This window comes from Haliotis rufescens, unplaced genomic scaffold (assembly GCF_023055435.1).
Source record: "Haliotis rufescens isolate VD_foot unplaced genomic scaffold, xgHalRufe1.0.p SCAF_11, whole genome shotgun sequence".
NCBI lineage: Eukaryota > Metazoa > Mollusca > Gastropoda > Lepetellida > Haliotidae > Haliotis > Haliotis rufescens.
Window position 1 is genome coordinate 24,648,490 of NW_025963791.1, and position 21,484 is coordinate 24,669,973.

The window sequence follows — 21,484 nt, forward strand, 5'->3', positions numbered from 1 at the left end:
GCGAGCCATTCGTATGCTTGAAGCAGGATCGAGTCATCGTGATTTTGCAAGGCAAATTAACGTCCACAGAAACACCATTTGGTGTTTATGGCAACGTTGGCAACAGACGAATGCAGTCAGAGACCATCCTCGGAGTGGCAAGCCACGCGTAACCAATAATCGACAAGACAACTGGATTCGAACAACACACCTACGAAATTGACTCCAGCCTGCAACAGTGACTGCAAGAAGCATCCCTGGCCTTCGACGAATATCTTCACAAACCGTACGTCGCAGCCTCAGATGTGCAGGGATTGTCGCCAGGAGACCCGCCAGACGTCCCATTTTGACAGGAAACCACCGTCAAGCACGTCTACAGTGGTGCAGACAGCGTCTACCCTGGACGGCCATGTAGTGGGTACAAGTTCTATTTACTGACGAGTCTCGTTTTCACCTCAGCCACAGCGATGGACGGATTCGAGTGTACCGACGTCGAGGTGAACGTTACGTCAATCATTGTGTCATGGAAGAAGATCGGTTCGCGGGCGGCAGCGTAATGGTATGGTGTGGGATTACAGCAAGACAGAGGACCCGTTTGAAAGTGGCAGAGGGAAATCTCAATGGACAGCGCTACCGCGACGAGATCATTGGCCCTGTTGTTCTACCGTTTTTGCGTCTTCATGGCACAGGCATTACCTTTCAACATGACAACGCCCGGCCTCATATTGCTTGACTTGTTCAGGATTCTCTTCAACAAAACAACGTGCATGTCATTCCCTGGCTGGCTCGCTCCCCTGATCTCTCACCAATCGAGCAACTGTGGGATGAGATGGATCAGCGCCTTCGACGTCAACCACGTATTCCACAGACACTCCAGGAACTTCGAAACGCGCACCAGAAGATATGGACAGATATCCCACAGGACTTTGTGCGACGCCTGGCCCATTCCATGAGACTAAGATGTGTTGCTTGCATCGCAACCAGAGGTGGACACACACGCTATTGATTTGTAAATTGACATTTTGGCATGTTCATGTTTTTTTCATGAAATCGCGCATTTTCTGAAGTCAGTATGGCAAATTAAACCATTTGAACACTAACAGGAGTCTTTTATCTGTTTTATTTGTTTCAGATTTGGTAAAAAACATAAGTTTGCATTCAATCTTATTCAATGTCACAGGAACTTTTGTTGTTCAGTATATGCTGAATGACAAAACCGACTGTACGGTTAACGTTGTGGACCAATCCTCATTGGTGTTGTGGAAGGCAGTTAATATTTATAAAATACTTTCTGTTCATGGAAGTTGGGTTACGGATATGTTTCTTTTGGTATCGTTATTCATTTAACAATACAGATAAATTGGTATTCTCCTGGAACTCCATCAAATCCATGTAAACACAATGATTTTGTTTTTGCCTCCATCTACCCACCCAGCACCCTCTCCACCACCTCTACCGACTTCACCAACCACAGATCATCTCCTTCACTTACAACGCCAACCTCCCCGAATCCTTCACCTACACCGTCATCCACACCAAAAACCTCCTTCAACTACACCGTCACCCACGCAACCTCCTCCACCTACATACTCTACACCACCACCAGCCCCCACCTCCTCTACCTACACCACCACTAGCCCCACCTCCTCCACCATCCACTCAACTTCCTCACCTACATGTACATGCTCAACACCACCGTCAGCCTCACGTCCACCTTCTCCACCAACCGTCCCACCTTCTTCACCTCCACCACAACCAAGAACACGTCTTCCACCTACATACTCTACATCACCATCCCCACCACCCCCTTCACCTACATACCCTACACCACCACCAGCCCCACCTCCTTCACCTACACAAACGCCTCCTCTACCGACAACACCCCCTACTCCACCTCCTCCACCTACACCACCACCCACACCACCTCCTCCACCTACACCGCTACCCACACCACCTCCTCAACTTAAACCAACACCAGCCCAACTCCGTTTCCTACACCGCCACCTACACCACCTCCTCCACCTACACCACCACCCACACCACCTCCTCCACCTACACCGCCACCCACACCACCTCCTCAACTTACACCACTACCAGCCCACCTACTTATCACACCGCCACATACACCACCTCCTCAACTTACACCACTACCAGCCCACCTACTTATCACACCGCCACATACACCACCTCCTCCACCACTCACACCACCTCCCGACCCACCTTATCCTCCTACACCATCACCCACACCACCTCCTTCACCTATACCACCAGCAGCCCCACCTCCGCCACCTACACCAATACCCACACCACCTCCTCCACCTACATCACCACATACACCACCTCCTCCACCACACATACCACCCCCCGCCCCACATTATCCTCCTACACCAATACCCACAACACCTCCTCCGCCTACACCACCACCCGCCCCACCTCCGCCACCTACACCACTACCCACACCACCTCCTCCACCTACACCACCACCAGCCCCACCTCCGCCACCTACACCACTACCCACACCACCTCCTTCACCTACATCACCACATACACCACCTCCTCCACCTACACCACCACACACACCACTCCCCGCCCAACATTATCCTCCTACACCACCACCCACACCACCTCCTCCACCTACATCACCACATACACCACCTCCTCCACCTATACCGCCACACACACCACCTCCTCCACCTACACCACCATCCGCCCCACCTCTTTTACCTACACCACTACCCACACCACCTCCTCCACCTACACCACCACATACACCACCTCCTCCACCAGCAGCCCCACCTCCTTTACCTACACCACCGCCCACACCACCTCCTCCGCCTACACCACCACCCGCCCCACCTCCTTTACCTACACCACTATCCACAACACCTTCTTCTCCTATACCACCAGCAGCTCCACCCACGCCACCTACACCAATACCCACACCACCTCCTTCACCTATACCACCAGCAGCTCCACCCACGCCACTTACACCACTACCCACACCACCTCCTTCACCTATACCACCAGCAGCTCCACCCACGCCACCTACACCAATACCCACACCACCTCCTTCACCTATACCACCAGCAGCTCCACCCACGCCACCTACACCAATACCCACACCACCTCCTTCACCTATACCACCAGCAGCTCCACCCACGCCACCTACACCAATACCCACACCACCTCCTTCACCTATACCACCAGCAGCTCCACCCACGCCACCTACACCAATACCCACACCACCTCCTTCACCTATACCACCAGCAGCTCCACCCACGCCACCTACACCAATACCCACACCACCTCCTTCACCTATACCACCAGGAGCTCCACCCACGCCACCTACACCAATACCCACATCACCTCCTTCACCTATACCACCAGCAGCCCCACCTCCGCCACCTAAACCAATACCCACACCACCTCCTTCACCTATACCACCAGCAGCTCCACCCACGCCACCTACACCAATACCCACACCACCTCCTTCACCTATACCACCAGCAGCTCCACCCACGCCACCTACACCAATACCCACACCACCTCCTTCACCTATACCACCACCAGCCCCACCTCCTCCACCTACACCACTACCCACACCACCTCCTTCACCTATACCACCAGCAGCCCCACCTCCGCCACCTAAACCAATACCCACACCACCTCCTTCACCTATACCACCACCAGCCCCACCTCCTCCACCTACACCAATACCCACACCACCTCCTTCACCTACACCAATACCCACACCACCTCCTCCACCTACACCAATACCCACACCACCTCCTTCACCTATACCACCAGCAGCCCCACCTCCGCCACCTACACCTACACCACCACCAATAACCACTGCCGCTACTACCAATAGGACAATCCGATCAACCTCTTCGATCTTCACAATCAAATGCAAAAACAGCTCCACCTGCATACTCGTACCACCTTATTCACCAACATGTTTCTCACCGACATCGCCAACTAAGTCACATACTTTACCACCCTCATCACCATCATAGTTCTTTCTTATAGTTTGTGTGGTATTCAGGCCTACATGAAACGTATTAGTATTCGCATACACATCATAGCATATATATATATATAAATATACTAGTGTTACTCTCTACTGACTTGCTATTGATATTCTCCGCCTAGCTGTATGTTTGAACGTCCCATTCAACAACGTATTCAAAGCGTAGTTGCTGGTGGTGTCAAGGAGGTAATGATGCAGCTGCTTTGTAACTTTTATGATTAACAGAGTATCAATTACCTACTTTCAAACGCTGCATATTTCCTCCTATCATATGATCTTTCCTCGAGGAATTCAATCATTAAGAAAAGCATTCCTGCCACGGGCAGTTGTCTTTGAGAAATTGAGCCCCAGCTTCAAGCTTCCACGACTGATGACGAGCTTACATTTCTGGCCGTACGTTTAATTGACAATGAACCAGACGGCAGATAAGAGTAGAGTGAGGATCTAACGTTGCTGTGTGCAAAGGAGTGTTGCCAGTCACATGATGATTAGCGGCAGGCCGTCCACGCATGAAGGCGGGACTCACCAACAACTCTGCCACTAGGCATTGTGTGTCATTATGCTGCCTGTGGGACAATTATGACTTTAGCACAGTGAACCACACCATTCTTTATTATAACATAGCTATTTTCACCAACAGTGATATCGGAATTCAATTTAAATACTCCAGTTAAACAATGAAATGTCCTTATGGAAGTTTTCAAGAGGACACTTTGTTTGCTAAGAAAACTGTTGTACCCCGATAAAACGTTATTCAACGGATTTGAAATCATTAACTCGAGGAGTGTTGGAACCAGCGCCGGCTGTTGAAAAAAGATTATTTTCCGCAAGTGGCGCTTGAGTCGCGGACAGGCACGGACGTCAAACTGTTCCACCTTGGCGTCATGCTGCTAAGTACTGGTTGCACAGATCACTTCCAGTAAAAACTTTCAAAATGGACGTCTATAATAACACTACTATTTCCTACGGATCTGGGGAGTTCTATGCTCTTGTGAAGCAGCCAATATATATGGTGGTGGTTTTATCTCTAGCATACGGGATTGTTTTTATATTGGCGGTCTTAGGAAACGTCTGCGTGGTGGCTATTATCTGTCAGGACAAACGGTTTCACTCAGCGACGTATGTGTTTCTGGTTAATCTGGCCATATCGGATCTCTTGGTGGCGATTTTCTGTCTCCCGATCACGCTAATGACGAACTTATTCAACGGTAAGTAAAGTGTCGTGTACAATCCATTAACGGTACTCAAGGCTAGACCAATACGTCTGAATGTGTCCCTGCACGACGCCGATATTGTTTCAGAGCACAAAGATTTTAACTTGTATGTTTAAGTATCACTATTCGGAAGTACTGGAAAAGTTATGTCTTGTTCTGAAAACACAAACATAGAATGTTGGTAATAAAACGCGAATACTTGACGGTATGTTCATGTCTTTTTCATCAGTAAACTAACTAGGCATTATTCTACTTGATATTCCCCATATAACGCCATTATAACAAAAATCAATTAAGCCCTAACGTGATAGCAGGAATGTGTTATCACCTCTTTAGTGGCAAGCTGGCACGAAAGACTGACCTGTGAGCTCATTATACTGACAGATATTAGTTATTGCCTGCTAATGTGATCAATATTTGATATATCTCCTTCATTCATATGAAATATGACAAACTAAGAACGAGATGTAGTATTTACATGAATATTTCATCGCATATTTCCAAGCTTTTATCATTGGCAATCGATCTTAATTCCCTTTTCTATATTTTATATTTACGCTTTTGCCATTATACTTTTAACAAGTAGGCTTTTTCTTAATGAATATTTTTTTGTTTTATGAATAAACAATGTACATGTATTTTAAAGCCAGAAGTTCATGACAACATATAAAGATGGTTAGGTGAAATGGGGTACATTGTCGCGTTCAAGATTATTTTAACTGAAAAGCGACGTGCATGATTGTAGGTGAAATGGGGTTTAACGTCGCGCCAAAGATGTGTATGTACGTGAGTGAGTGAGTGAGTGAGTGAGTGAGTGAGTGTGTGTGTGTGTGTGTGTGTGTACGGGTGTATGTGCATGTGTGTGTGTGTGCTTGGCCTAGTCCTAATGCCAGCTTTTTAGTGCCAGCTATAACCATTGATATACCAAGCCGCAGTTATCACGGATACCCCACTCAAATACAGTATACTGACGACGAGCAGACCAGTTTCTGTTTTCGTTTTCCCTTAAGGCCAAGAGGGATTACAAGTACAATTTTTAAGATTTGACGCGGACGAGGATCGAACCACCGACTTTCCGCTCTCCGGGCAGACGCTCTATCCACTAGACCACGGAAGCAGTCCTGAATATGAAAAGTCATAAAGAGCGATAAGCACTTTCAAGGGAGATGAATGTAGTTGACCAAACAGACAAAGTCGGATTTGCAATATCTTTAAACTCCATTAAAGTTTCAGTATATGGGTGACATTTTAAGAACACCTGGAAGCCTTTTGACTAAAAACTCAATATTTACGATGACATATAGCTGCTGGAAACATCCTATTCACTGCAAAAGGTTAATGTTGTTGTGTGTATTATACAGGATTCACATTCTCATTCAATTAATTCCCATTCATCCTTAACATCAAAGAACATTATTGCATTGTATCGATATTATTACTTCTCGAGGATGTCGCTCGTTGTATTATTAAATGTTTATTCTTTGAGGAGATCTTGAAAAGGGAAACTCCAAAAGTAAATTCGAAATTGGCAATTTGGTAACAGGTTGTTTTCTTTCAGCTCAGATTTCTTTAATAAATCGAGGTGGGTATCTTTGTGGTTAAAACCGTAATATTGCTCAAAGTGGCGTAAAACCATATTACTCATTCATTCAAACTGTGTCCGTCCACATATATCATAGTTGCCATTGTATTTTATAATCTTCATGAGGCTAACTCATACCATGTTCAAATCATATATATGTTGCAAAAAGGTCACCCAAATCTGTGTCTTCAATTCATTTTTTACAGAGTAATGACCTTTGCTCCGTGTTTTTCAACTTAGTGCATATTTCGGGAAATGGGGACAAGTTTTCTCAGAAACTACTGACGTGAGAGGAATGAAAGTTTCCATGCTTATCTAAGAGATAATTATCAATACAAGAGTTCAAGACAGATGCCTTAAAATATTTCTTACACAATAACCGACCTTGATCCTCAGTGCACAGTGTCTGCATTGGGGACAGGTACTGAAGTTACTTCAAGGAAACTTCGCAAGCGTTTCTTAGAGAATCTATACTTATCAAGAATTCTAAACCTCAAGAGGTCGAAAATTGGTGCTCTAAATTATTATTTCAGAGAAAGGTTGAACAGTTTTTAATTTTGTCAGATTTTCCCATTATATGCATGTAGAGCCACCCTAGTCCTTATCTCTTTTTTAAGCTGATGGGATAGATATATATATGGAATAGTATCCAAAGCGGTGTTAAACCCAACTCACTCACTCACTCATGGCGGGGAATAGTGATAACGCTCTTTTCTTGTTTAAGCACGATGTTGAGTATTGATTGGTATAATACAATAATACATGTACGTGACTAACAAACCATACTCATTTGGGATGAGGAGTTCGGGAAAGCTTTAAATTTGATTTTGATTCCGTATAACACGGGCTGACACGAGGTGGCGTGTATTGGTGCTTTATTACGTTGGTTTCTATCATAAAACATGTCAATTAACTGTCAATGTCAAGCCATACAGCTGACCATCATGGTACCGGTGTAATGGTCAAACTTTCAAAGACACGGACTTTGATACATGTAAAAATAAAACACATCTCATTTCAACTTTTAGAATAGGGCTGCTAGTTGGTGACGACAAAGGTGAATGTTAAAGTTTACTTACTTGTTTAAGTTTGTATGTGTTTTCTCTAAACCAGCCATCTGACATGATAAAATGAGATGTTTTATTAAAGATGAAACGTTTTTGCACCTGTTGTAAAGACGTAAGATAAACTGAATCGTATTATTTCTTTCTTGATAATTTATTGTATCGATAGTAAAATATTAATATGAATCTTTGAGTACTTAGTATAACATAATTTGTACCGACATGTGCGTCCGTACAGATCATACTAAACAGTCAAGAGAGATGTTACTAGAAAAGGTTACAAACGTCTCTAGGGACATTCGTAAGGAACCAATTGTGACAACACTTGACATACTATGTTGTCAAGACTCTGTAACCAAATTTTGTTTTGGTGGGTGAGCAAATACCACGCCGTGTCAATGTCAGCAATATCGTCTCACACCACTAATAACATGGACACAACATCTTCAATTCGTGTGCACTGTAGGTACCTTATGTCAATTTAAGTGTAATACAATAACCTCAGACATTGCATTGTCTGTTGGGTGCGTCAATATATGCACAGGCGTGTCGACCGTTTGTCAGCAGACAAGAGTATTTTCATCGTCCTCATTACCATTGATGCCACGTTGATCTTCGGATGAGGGGTATATCTTGAGGACATGGTTAGAAGACCACAGTACTATTAAGGACGGTATACGTACGTGTTTTTTATGACCGTTGTCTCAACACAGTTTATATGTTAAGTACCGGGAGGAGGGCTTAAGGCTTCACCTTTGGCGTGTTGAGATGCCTCTGGCGTGACCTGTACGTAGTTGTACCCTGCTGTCACTGTAGTGTCCTCAACATTTCTTTTCTCTAGCTTGTCTTGCTTAGGACATAACATACGTCATCTTTTGTTTTCATGTACCTAAGCTTGGTTATGAAAGTAGTTGGAGGCAAATGTGATTTCATGTCAGTGAACAAAGAAGTTTTGTTGTAAATCCTCATGCCATGGTTTCCTTGCTGAAACTAAATATTATGCATTGACTGTGTGTACTTGTGTCCAATGGTTATTTTCTTGGAAATCCGGCTGCGCAAATAGTGATGTAAAACAACGCTAATCTCCATGAACTTTTTTTTGTGATTTACGATCAACGGTCACAACCTTGTCTGTTATAAGTGATAGTCTATAGTTCACCATCAAGTAACTTGAATTCTCATCTCCAGCGGGCAATAAATCCATAGCTCTGGGCAAAGGATTTATCAGAATCAATTCTGGTGAATACATTGCCGTATTTAGTCTCTCCCGTCACTTGAAAAAGTAAAATTCTTGCAACGTCCCCGTTGGAATACTGAAATAACTTAAGCACCCCATTGCATGTTTACCGTAAAAACAGAATAATGAAGATTGGTGTGTCCTGGCTGGTTTGATGCTGGATGTTCCAGCAGTTTGTGTCGTTGCTTGTCGATTATTTACATGACTAGCATGCACCCGTTTCTGTCTGTGCCAGGATCCTCAGGTCAGGGTTTCGAATGGTATATAAATCCTTACTCATGATCGGGGCTTACAAAAAGTGGTAAACGTGTAAGAGCTCGATAAACATGTTCAGATTTACTGTTTCAGTAACTGCATCTTTCGCAAGTCATTAAATTTGGTAAAATTTAAATACGTATGGCGTAATTTATTAATAAAAGCCATACAGTAATAACGTATCTAGAATACAGCCACATGTAGAGATTAATAAACCTGTCTTCGTTTGATCTCAAATATCGATTGCAGTCGAGAAGCTTAGAGGTAGAAATCATGAGTCATTCCAAGCGTTGCTTCATCGCAAAATGAAACTTACGTCAACGTACTATTTTTAGTGTCATTGCACCGAAGTCCTAACTCGTAATTATAACGCTGGTGTACCATGAAGAAAGTAAACTCCAATGTGACGTGTTTAGATCACGTGTTACGTTATGACTTCCAGCCTTTGGTTATCGCTCGTTGGCTTCCTTTTCACTGTTTAAGTTTGTTTTGAATCTCCATCAAATTGTTTGGAAAAGATTTAGATCTACTGCGTGCACATTGCAATCCCAAGGAGGTTTATTTAAATCTTTTCATGTTTTTATCAGGATTATTATAGAAATTATGCATCTGTCTGTATAGGTAGGTGTCTTTACTTTTATGGTCTTCAGCAACCTATGATTGTTGTAAAAGGCGACTAACAGGATCGGGAATTCAGGGTCACTAACTTGGTTGATGCATGTCATCGTATCCCAATTGGGTAGATCGATGCTCATGATGTCAATCACAGGATTATCTAGTCGACGAGTGCGACGTTAAACAGCAAACACACAATAATATTACTTCTTTGATACATGTAATTAAATACTTCACTGTACGTTGCTTTAATGAATATATATTGATTTCGTCGCTATATGCCTGAAATTTTGCCGATGCGAAGCTTGATGTAAAATAACTCACTCTCTTATTGTGACAGAGCTACGAATAAGAATACCCCTTGGTTATAACAGGTTTTTTTTAATAATCAGCGTTTAATGGTACCAGTAGTGGTCGTCAGTATTTGAAAAATAATATACGTAAACACCAAGATGCATCTTATCATTATTGGAATCATTTTTAAATTACTTCACTGCTCCGGAACTAAAACAACATCGTGTTTGCATCTGTATCCTATTGATTTAAAAAGTTGAGCTAACATGCTGTTGACTAAACAATGAATTCTGGAACTCCCAGTTCACTGTGTAACTGATTCAATGGCAAGATTCAGATTAATACTGATGTATCACACAGGCTGCAACCGACATTAATAAACTCTCTTTCCAGGACAGAGGAAATTAAACACACTCCGATAGCAGTAAATCGGAAACATAATTGAACTAGAGTTAGTCTCCAAGTCAAGGACAAAGAATTCCGACTGGCGCTTCGGCTTAATATGTTCGCCTGTGACAAGAATACTTGAAACACAATCATTTAGCAATAACATTATCTAGTGTGGCATCGATTGCTGATATATGGAAGGTGTTTTGACCCAGACACGACACGCCCTTATAGAATGACAATGGACAATTCGATTACCAAAACAGTGACATAACTTTATGTTGAGGACATTCCCGAATTTGACCCATCAGTGACACAAACGTATGTCCGATGCAATACCTATTTTGACTTGTACATACACGTTTGTTCCTGTCGGTTTTCAGGCAATTCATTTGCCTTTGCATGTGTTTATGACGGGTACCACCTGCGGGCCTGGATACGCTCACCTATTCACGAACACCTGGCATCAGCACTATTTCATAGTGATTTATTAACACATGCTCTTGATATAGTCGGAATCGGAAATTGACTTTGCTTTTGGCAGAGATGTTTTATGAATATGGAAATAGTTGTGTCGCTTTTATTTTCAAGTACAATATGACATGTTTCAACATTAAACATTATCGATATCTGCCAATGCTGAATTCAAATTCTTAAAGATGAACTGCATCATTTGGATCTCAAACTACAGAGTCATTGTTCTTCAGTATTTTTTTAATGACAGTATTAAAAGCGAGAAAACCCTTTCCATACCAAAAGATATCTGCTACAGAACGATTCTGACTATATGTACATGATTAATAAAAAATATGTATTTATGAATCAATGTCTTATAGTGATGACACCAGGTGTTCACCGGTGGCACCCATCACAAATACATGCACAGGTAAGTCACGTATTTACTTCCACAATCACGATAGTACAAGGTTAAATTAAAAAAGAAAAATTTGGTAATGTCCTCCACTGGTCTTAAAAAGAAAATTTCGTTCAAGTAGCTGAAAATGAGATGCCCGCTTTCACGAGAAAAAAAGATCTTTCAGATTTAAATATTTGCTGATACGAATCCTTTGCGATTGTAAAGACCACACAGTGAAGCAAAATATGCAAGGATAGATGTATATTTGTATTAAAGCTGTATTTTTCCGTGGAAACGCCTTCAAAATAATGTCACTCAGATGAAGGTCCTCGAGTCAGACGTACGTATTCACGGAAAGCTGTGGCATAATGCGAAGCCATTTCGTTCAAGATTACTACATGAACATAAATCAACTTTTTCAGCAAATGATATGCTACAATGAACAATAATTCCCACTTCGCATTTACAGTTCTATAAATACCTTGCTTTTCAATCTTAACTCCAATTGAAAACACATTTCAGTGCTGGGTTATTCTTCAAGTTTGACATTTTTGTTCATTTGGAGCGCCAGACGCAAAGTACATGTTCTCGTCAGTGTTACGTGTTTGTGTATTCATGGATAAATACTCCATTCTTTAATTATATTTGAACAAATCTGTCATACGACCGATGTTTACGAGGCAATGAGGACACGGGTGGCCCAGTCATCGAAGGCGCAGCATTTCGCTGCGCACGGATGCATCCCTCAGTTGCGTTCCGGAAACCTATGATCGCAGGTTTGAGTCCCGGTTCACCTAGATTATGTTTCTTGGTTCGTCAGCATAATACCAAAGGCCGTAGGTTTAACCAAGGTGAAAAACGTCTAAGACGTTAACAAGCGGGATACTCCGATGAAAAGACACGGCAATACAATGTGATACAAACACAGAGGTACTTCTCCGTTTCTGTGAAGCAGTATCGCCTCCGGCTCGTGGTATACAACCATACGCAGGATGCATAAAATCACATGTACCCTGAGTGATACCACTAAAACGAATTTATCTTACCGACATGTTTTCATATGACATTATAAAAGAATTCCACAAATTCATAATTGATAGAAAACAGTTGTTAAATCGAGCCGAGGTTAACTTGTGCCACATTACGTGACTTTCTTTACCGTGAAAAAAGCGTACGGTTTTTTGCTTCGAAGCGGGGTATAAGGGATTTATTCTTCCCCTCAGAAATCAACGAAGGGAACGCTATGTACGAAACTGAATACAGGAAGTGGCCATATTTGGTGGTGGTGGTGTGATAATGTGGGAAGACATCTCCTACACTGGCAGAACAGACTTGGTGAACATTCTGGGAAATTTAACGGCATAACGTTACACCGATGAGATTCTTCGGCCACATGTCCTTCCCATGATGCAACAAGCGAACATCATTTTCCAACAAGACATCGCCCGACCTTACACGGCAATACTGACAACAGCCTTTGTAAGGAATCACAACATCCAGGTCCTACGATGGCCATCCAGGTTTTTAGATTTAAACCCAATCGAACATTCATGGGATGCACTGGATCAACGACTGCGAGCACGTCAGCAACAACAACATAACCCCCGACAGTTAGCACAATCACTGCAGATAGAGTGGGTGAACATTCCCAAGGCCACAAACTAAGACAATGATCACAGTTGGTATAAGTAATCCAATTAAATTCATTATTAAAATACCCTGGATCTTCCAGCTCAGTATTTTCATGTAAGTGCTGACTTGACTCTTGACATATTAGGTATGGTCGGTTTAAGACAAGTCCAGTATGAGGAGTACCTTCTACCGTTACCAAAGCAAGACAGTTCCAGTTTTGCCTCAGATCAGAACTGATGTTTATCTCCTTGGGAAATGGACTGTGAGAACATACCTTTCTTCCCTTCAGTGTTGGAGAGGTCAAAAAGATCGTAGCTTACTTCACAAAAGATCAGTTGCATACACTTCAAATAGCAGATACCAAATACATCGCCAACTATTCGAACTTTTGTAAACACATCTAGAGCAGCCAAGGAACCTTTTTATCGATTTCTAACAATCAAAAATCAAATAATATCAAATATTTATTTTTTTTAAACAGACATTTTATCAATACTAAAACTTGCAATGTGTGCCCTACTCAAACACATGACCAGGTCAGCCAAAATTGTTAAGGCGGAAGGCGTCCTGAGGAGTGTGGCGTTAAACTGCTACAACCAATCAATCTTACCTGCCGCAGATTGTTTAGCCATGATAGATATGTGCATCAGCAGCTATGTAGGTCGTAAATTTTTCCCCTAGCCAGGGTTAAAAACAGACTTAGAATTTGCAGTCATCCATGTCGAGGAGCCCGATTTTCCTGATGCTGAAATCAAGGGCTGTTTCTTTCACTTCAGTCGAGCACTAAGGCGAAGGGCCCAAGATTTAGGCTTGACGGGCGTGTCCCACAGTATGTTTCTCAAGACATGACAATATATATCATGAAGATTATCTTTGCCTTCGTGGATGCTCAAAAGCTAACTGTGGACAATAAGATTAGTGCCCATCTTATGCATACGGGCCTTGTCCAGAACACATACAGACAGTGCAAATTGACTATTTCGTAATCAAAGCGTAAAAAAGAAATTTCTGCTGGAAGCAGTCCATTGTATGATTCCAACTATATTATGAGCATGTGTTCATGAATCACCATCAACCAGTGATGACACCAGGTGTTGGCGAACGGTTGAGTGTATGCTGCCCCACCATAAAGCTGTTTCGTAAAGAAATTTATTACGAGGAAGTAATGTCATCACTTTATGAAATCTGTACACAGCAGTCGACGTCACTCCATGTTATAAGGGGCACACATCAGACGTCAATTGCCTGCTTGCAATGTCATCTCGCAGTTGCCATCGATTTCCAATCAGCCTGACCCGTATATGTTCAGAAACGTATGAAGAAGGTCATACTACAACAAAAGTGTCGGTCATTTGAGCAATAATTGACGTTAATGCAGGCGAACAAATTATTCTTAGAGGCGTAAAATCATCTTGAGAGAATCCCCGACAATTAGGCATCGTGACTTCCGATTCCACAGGGCTGTAATTAATCTGATACTGGCATGATGTTTTGAAGCAAGCCTTCGTAAGTAGGATTGAGCTTCTGAGCAACGTCAAGGGAGCACTGGTGCAGAGAACAACCTACACAACACGTCCACTTGTCTCGCTTTACCATGTACTTATTTTCATAAGGCTACATGTTTTTCTTGGGGTCAGGTTAGGCCACAGACACCTCGGGAAACTTCCGGGTCAGAATAGATCCACGGTAGCCTATGTAGGTCGTAAGAGGTGACATAATAGATCGGATTGTCAAGCTCGGTGACCTGGTTGACTCTTTGTCATGGTACCCCGAAGGTGTGGTAGGTTGTTTACAACATCAGTCAATACAGTATCAGGTACACACTCGATAACGTACAGGCCATCGTCATATAGCAGGAATATTTGCTGAATGCGGCGTTAAACAACACGGGCGGGAAAACTGGAAGGCATCCAATGCATATTATGTATCTGGAGAATGCATTATATATTGGCTTCGCTTGTTGAGTAGTACCTGCACCATCGTTATAAAATGTTGCTATTTGTTATTAATCGCAACTTGGCAACACATGTTAATATTACAGTACGTAATTTAGATATGGATTTGGTTCCGTGTGGATTAAACAGAAAGGTGATCACAATGCTTTATTCATGTCTGTATACGACCATTGAAAGACTGCATCACAAGAATGGCGGCCATTAAATTGTAAAACAATGTAAAGTACTTTCTAACTTAAACGTCATCTTGATTGTGAAAATAATATGTACACTTCTCTTGCTGTGAAGCATACAATGGAAAACATTTGGACGTGGATCTAATGATTTTGGAAATCATGAAATGCGCAGCGGTTCTATGATTTCATCGATAACGATATTGTGTTACGATCGTATATGTGTAAATGTTGCAAAATAAATTGTAAGGCTTCGAGAGCAAGTGTAATGTACAGTTTAACTCGAAAGCTTAAACTATCAAAAGTATCTATTACTATTGATGCGTTTGGCCTCTGATTCAGAAACATCCTGTCTGTCAGTCTGATACATGCATGTGTTGATTATGCGCACTTCAGTGTTTCGAACATTGCGTTTGCCCCAATTCCAGGATAATAGTTTACTGATACAGAAGACCCGTGAAGATTCCGGGGTAGGATAGGTCTTCAGCAACCCATACTTGCCGTAAAAGGCGAATATGCTTGTCGTAAAAGGCGACTAACGGGATCGGGTGGTCAGGCTCGCTGACTTGGTTGATACATATCATCGATCCCGATGCTCATGATGTCAATCACTGGATTGTCTGGTCCAGACTCGATTTTTTACCGACCGCCGCCATATAGCTGGAATGTTGCTGAATGCTGCGTTAAACAAAACAAACAAACTGATACAGAAAGTTCGTTTGTCTTCTCGAAAGGAAAGTTTGGGAACTTGATTACATCACACAGAAGTCAAATGGCTGGACTATCCTTTTTGCCATATGGGTTATGTTACTACATAAGTAGAGCGCGGATATCACTTGTTCAATAACTTTATCCATAACCAGTTGAACTTCTAACATATGATATGCTAGTAAATTCACTCAACCTTTTAATCAACATGCACTCAGTACTTTTATATATCACCGTCGTATATAACTAGTCTGTGATACATCAAAATATTTTGTAGATTTTTATTTCTATGTATCATTTAAACGTTACGTACACAATTCAGTTATGATATTATTTGATGAGGACTATTAAATATTTACCATAAACCTAAAAACAAATGTGATAAATACGATTTGAAAGGCGCTGAACATTAATTATTATACTTAAATACATAGTTTAATAATAAAGAGATGGATAGGTAAACATTCAGCTTTGTCACCGGGTCGAAAAACCAACCTAGTTACGGTCCAGTGACCGCACAGCTCCCCTCTCCTTGAATTGTCCGGCTTCCGTCATCAAAGTCTGGCATTCGTCGTTGTCCAGTTTTTTTACAGTCATTGTCAGAGAGTTAGTGACCCATATATTCCATTCTCTAGAGATTTAATGGCACACTTTTATCTTGTACTGATTTGATATATGTTATTTCATATATGTTTGCTTACTTATTCATGTGTTGGTAGTGTGTTTTTGTGACTATGATTTTCAAACAGGATTAGCTAGTAATTGTACATATTTCTCATTTAAGTATGGTCATTTTTGCCACCTTACACCTGGTTGTAAATGTTAAGTGATAAAGTTGGATAGCTAATGGTCAACGCTTTATTTTGGTACTTGCATTTTCCGTGTTGGTTTAGTAGTTAGTTTGCTAGTGGGGTTATCCCGATGTAATGAAACACACTTTGTTAAGCTCGCCAGGCTATTTCATATCCCGGCTGACCAGGATAGGTTGTCCTCTCCGATCCACAAGTGCGTATAAAATCCTTGTCAAAGTTTTGTGTCTTCACCTACAGGTTTCGTAAGACCGTTTGCGGGTCGTCATGCCACAGGAGAGTCCTTCGAAACTTGGATTTGGTTATTAAATGTTTGTCAAGTTTAGGTCAAATACCTATTTACTATAATTGTAAGTCAAGTTACTCTTTTGGTCAAATACGCATTTTTACTGATTGGGAGACAAGATACTCCTTAGGTCAAGTGTCATATATCTTTGGGAAATTTGTAATTTCCTTACAAGTCTAAATGGGTGAGTTGTATGTCCATAAGACTAGTTTGATATTAAGGCGATTTCCATCTATTTAATAGTCCAAAGGACTTACGTTGGAGATAGGCCCTCTGTGTTTATTTCCCGCTATTTAACCCAGCCAAGGTTTTCTCTCATTAGTGAGTGAGTGAGTGAGTTGGGTTTAACGCCGCTTTTAACAGTATTCCAGTTATATCACGGCGTGTCAGCTTAATGTGGGAGGAAAGCCCGAAGTGATGCAGGTCTCAGACGTTTACCACTTCGGTGAAACCCACGAGCACGGGTATGGTGCTGACAAACCTAGAAACATAATTGGGGCGAACCGGGATTCGAACCCACAATCATAGGTTTCTGGCGTGCCCAAGGGACGCAACTCTGCACAGCGAATCGCGGCGCCTTAGACGACTGGGCCACCCGTGCCCCCTTCTCTCATTAGAGTGTTAGTTGGTTGCAGCCGATTTTATTGGCTGTCCATGAATCTTGTCAATAGCTTGTCAGAGTGTTGCTTTATCCATCCTCACTTTATTACTGTTAGACAGTTGCTCAGCTAAATCAACTTGTTTATTTTCTCTGATTTAATTCATCTTTGCTCCATGGCAGTGTTAGTTTAGATTTTGGTTCTATATAGTGTCGTCTATTGATAGAATTAGCTATCAGTAAGAAACATGTGAATCTGTTACCACGTTTTCATTATTACTTTATTCTTCTGGTTCTGGTTTCTGGAGCACAGCTCCGTGACAAGCATTCCTGTCTACGGTCACAATTGTTTCCTTATTATATTCTTAGTCAAGTATAGGTAGTCACGCAAGCAATGGTATCAGGGATGGTATCTATATCGATTCCACTAAGGCGTCAAATTCGTGCAGGTTCTTGAACTAACATGTAGGTTGTGTCTGACGAATATGCTAAACTGAGGGGCGAAAGTAAGTATCCTGAGTCTGTTTTTATGTAATTGAAATTTGAAAGAACTCTTGTAAAATTTGTTGATGTCTATGTAACCATTAATCATTCCCGCAACGGTAAGTACAAAGGTAATCAGTGGCTGGGTAATGTTATGTAAAAATAAATTGGTTCAGAGAAGAATCGGGAAAATGAATTTGCAACCATATGACCCCTACCATATTTGAAATGTAAAAAGCAAATGTATTGATTTTCAAAGATAAGATGGCTAAGAGTTGTGGATTATGAGAAACATTATTTTGAGCTTTGAAAAGCTTTAAATCAAACTATATTAAAAAAATCAAACTATATAGAAGTATTTCTGAATGCTGACAAAGCGCCGGGCACAGCTCTATTTTGGATGTGATATGCTTTTAGAAATTCAGATTTTTTCAATTGAAAATCAAATATAATGATAAAATCAACTGAGAGGTATATTTTTGTTTAATATTTTTCACCGACACGTCAGATATGATAACACAATTCCTTGTTTCCTGACCCACAGGTACATGTGCTTTCGAAAATCTGTCAAATGTTTTACTGTCCCTCCATGACATATTTTTGCAACAAAGTGAAAGTTACACGTAGTTTTTGTAAGTCATACGTCTTAGTTATTGTTTTCAAAACGCTCAGAATCATGTACATATTCTTAAAATTCCATTCTACAGCAAGGAGATTATGTATTAGGTTATTTTGGAATGGGTATTCAAGTCACAGTACTTGTTAGCAAAAGAAGGTCTTAGCCAGGAATGTGCTATTCACGTCACAATGTCTTTCGAAGTTTTAAGGAGCCTGTGGAAGCACATTATCTATCTATTCCCATATGAAGTTTGTAAATATTTAATTTAAAAGGAAATCTTTTCTAGTAGCAAAGTGGACAGAGGATATCAAACATTATGAATTGTATGTTCCCCGCTTTAGATAGCTACTTTTAAATCCGCATAGTTATGACATCGATAATTGGACTGATAGAGTGTGATTACCTCATTAATACTTATATCAATTTATTGATTGTTCACAGGATGGAGGTTTGGAGCGTTTATGTGCAAGGCAGTCCCATACCTTCAAGGAATTTCCGTGTGTGCGTCGGTCAATACTTTGGCAGCAATTGCCTTAGACAGGTATGTAAAGTATAAATTTTAAAATACTCAGTTCGCAATGGTTCCAGCGTTTGCCTATTTTTAGACAGTCTGTAGTACACCTCGTTAATTATTTATTTGCATACTACAAAATATCAATGTATATTCACCAACGTTGAGACGCCCTTGAGTTATGAGTAATATGAAGTTGTTGATTAATTCCAAGACATCAAACATTCATTCTATACGTGATGGCTTAGGGGTAATTGCTAGAGCAAGCCATAAATTATTATCAAGACAATTATTACCGAAAACTGTCAACCATTGAGACATCAAACAAGATACTTATTAATAGCTGTAGGTAACATCCTGCTAAAAGAATAACATAATGTATAATTTCGTCAACCGATAATGTCGCTATGATAATTATCAAGCATGATATGAGATATGATTTAGTTTCGTCATCACCATCACTAGTAAACGTATGACGTATTCACACACATGATCAAGGATTAGTCTATTTGATATGATGGGAGCGACCGATTTATCTTTGGAAACTGGGAATTTCGGTCCTGGCATGATTTGGTTACGCCATTTTTCTAACATACCTTATTTCAACCTGTGAGCGGGACATCATCAAATATGAGTTCCTTCATTATTAATATGTATTTACTTCCGCCTGAAACATGTTAATGTATCAGATACACACATATTTCAAGCAGATATGACAGAGTTTGCGTTGTTGTAATACATGGCTTTTTAAAGTTCATTTGGTAATATTGGTTCTCTCTATTTCAGATACCTTGCCATTTGTTATGTGTTCAAATTCAAAATGACAATGCGTATCGCACGCATGATATTGACGGTGGTGTGGATCCTGGCCTTATCCATCATGGTGCCGTGGGCTGTTTACTATACCCAAGTAGACTACCAAACAAACCTGCAGCTACTATATGTCTGTATCCAGCGCTGGCCGAGACCTGGACAATACAGAGAGTTCTTCCTCGGCGCTATCTTTCTTTTCTGCTATGCTATTCCTCTCAGCTTCATTGTTGTTTGTTACTCCTTCATTGGCATTAAAGTGTGGAACAGAGACGCGCCAGGTATAACAACAGAACGGGGGGTCATCCAGAAATCAAAGATCAAGGTTGTGAAAATGTTAGCTGTGGTTGTGTTTCTCTTTGCCTTGTCCTGGCTTCCTTTGTACGCTGTTACTCTAAGACTCTACTTCTTTCCACCACATGACCTCAGCGATGAGATGAAGACAATCCAGGACTTCGTGATCCCTCTTGCTCAGTGGCTGGGCACATCAAACAGCTGTATGAATCCTCTCGTGTATTGCCTCTTCAGCAAGAGGATAAGGGCTCGAATCCGACTTATGCTAATTTGCGCTTCTTCATCTGACCGCCATCGCTCCCTGTTTAGCCATTATTATTCAAGCACACGGCACATGACGGTGGACTATTCAAATGGTCAAGTTAAACTGGCTTTCAAGCGATACCAGTCGAACGTAAACGGCGAGTTTTGTAACAACATCAGTAGTAGTGATACGCTTCATGAAGCCAAAGATACTGGATCCATGTCAATGCTCTGATGGACTATTGAATGATCAAGCGAGAAGTGCTTATCTAAACCACCCATTTAACGTGAACGAATAATTGTAAACCTGATCAGTAAAGGTGATATATTGGATGAAGCTACACGCTTTGAGCTCAATGTCAGTCCCATGCTGTCTCTCTCAAGTGACCCAGTGAACTGTCAAAGTTATCGTGGACGATTCTATTGATCAGCTGATGCAGCCTTCACGAGAGACCCATTAAAGGTCATCTGATACTTCCGTAACAATCAGCAGCAGAAAAGTACAGAAACTGGATCTTCGTCACAAGCTGTGTGAGATGGGCCTCATCAAGGATGCATATTGAATGGCGATGCAATGATAGACTAAATCTAATCTATTGGACAAGTTAACAAAACAGTCTGAGTTCTTATCACTGTCAACTGATATTTTTGTACAAACAATGGACCCGTACCACAAAACGATCGTAGTGCTGCGACTGTCGTAACTTACATATGCCCGAATGTTAATGTATAGAATAACGGCGGTCATAGCGCTAAGATCGTTTTATGAAACTGATCCATGAAGCAGTGATATCATTCAAGCGTATTGGACCCGTTTATGCTGATGATGTTATGTGTTTACCACATGTGT

General features: G+C 41.5%; 2 protein-coding genes across 2 annotated transcripts; both read left to right on the forward strand.

Annotated features, from left to right (window-relative positions):
- Window positions 1-1,380: 1,380 nt before the first annotated feature.
- On the forward strand, window positions 1,381-11,491 carry LOC125378069 (basic proline-rich protein-like; the record flags this gene model as incomplete). Its single annotated transcript, XM_048392889.1, has 5 exons — window positions 1,381-1,918; window positions 1,975-2,052; window positions 2,161-2,835; window positions 3,319-3,804; window positions 11,463-11,491. Coding segments are annotated over exons 1-5 (1,806 nt in total), but the record flags the coding sequence as incomplete, so codon positions are not given.
- Window positions 11,492-20,107: 8,616 nt separating this feature from the next.
- On the forward strand, window positions 20,108-20,869 carry LOC124132779 (neuropeptide SIFamide receptor-like). The gene has a single exon (XM_048392890.1). It carries the CDS (start codon window positions 20,108-20,110, stop codon window positions 20,867-20,869), a length of 762 nt encoding a protein of 253 aa, XP_048248847.1.
- The last annotated feature ends 615 nt before the right edge of the window (window positions 20,870-21,484 follow it).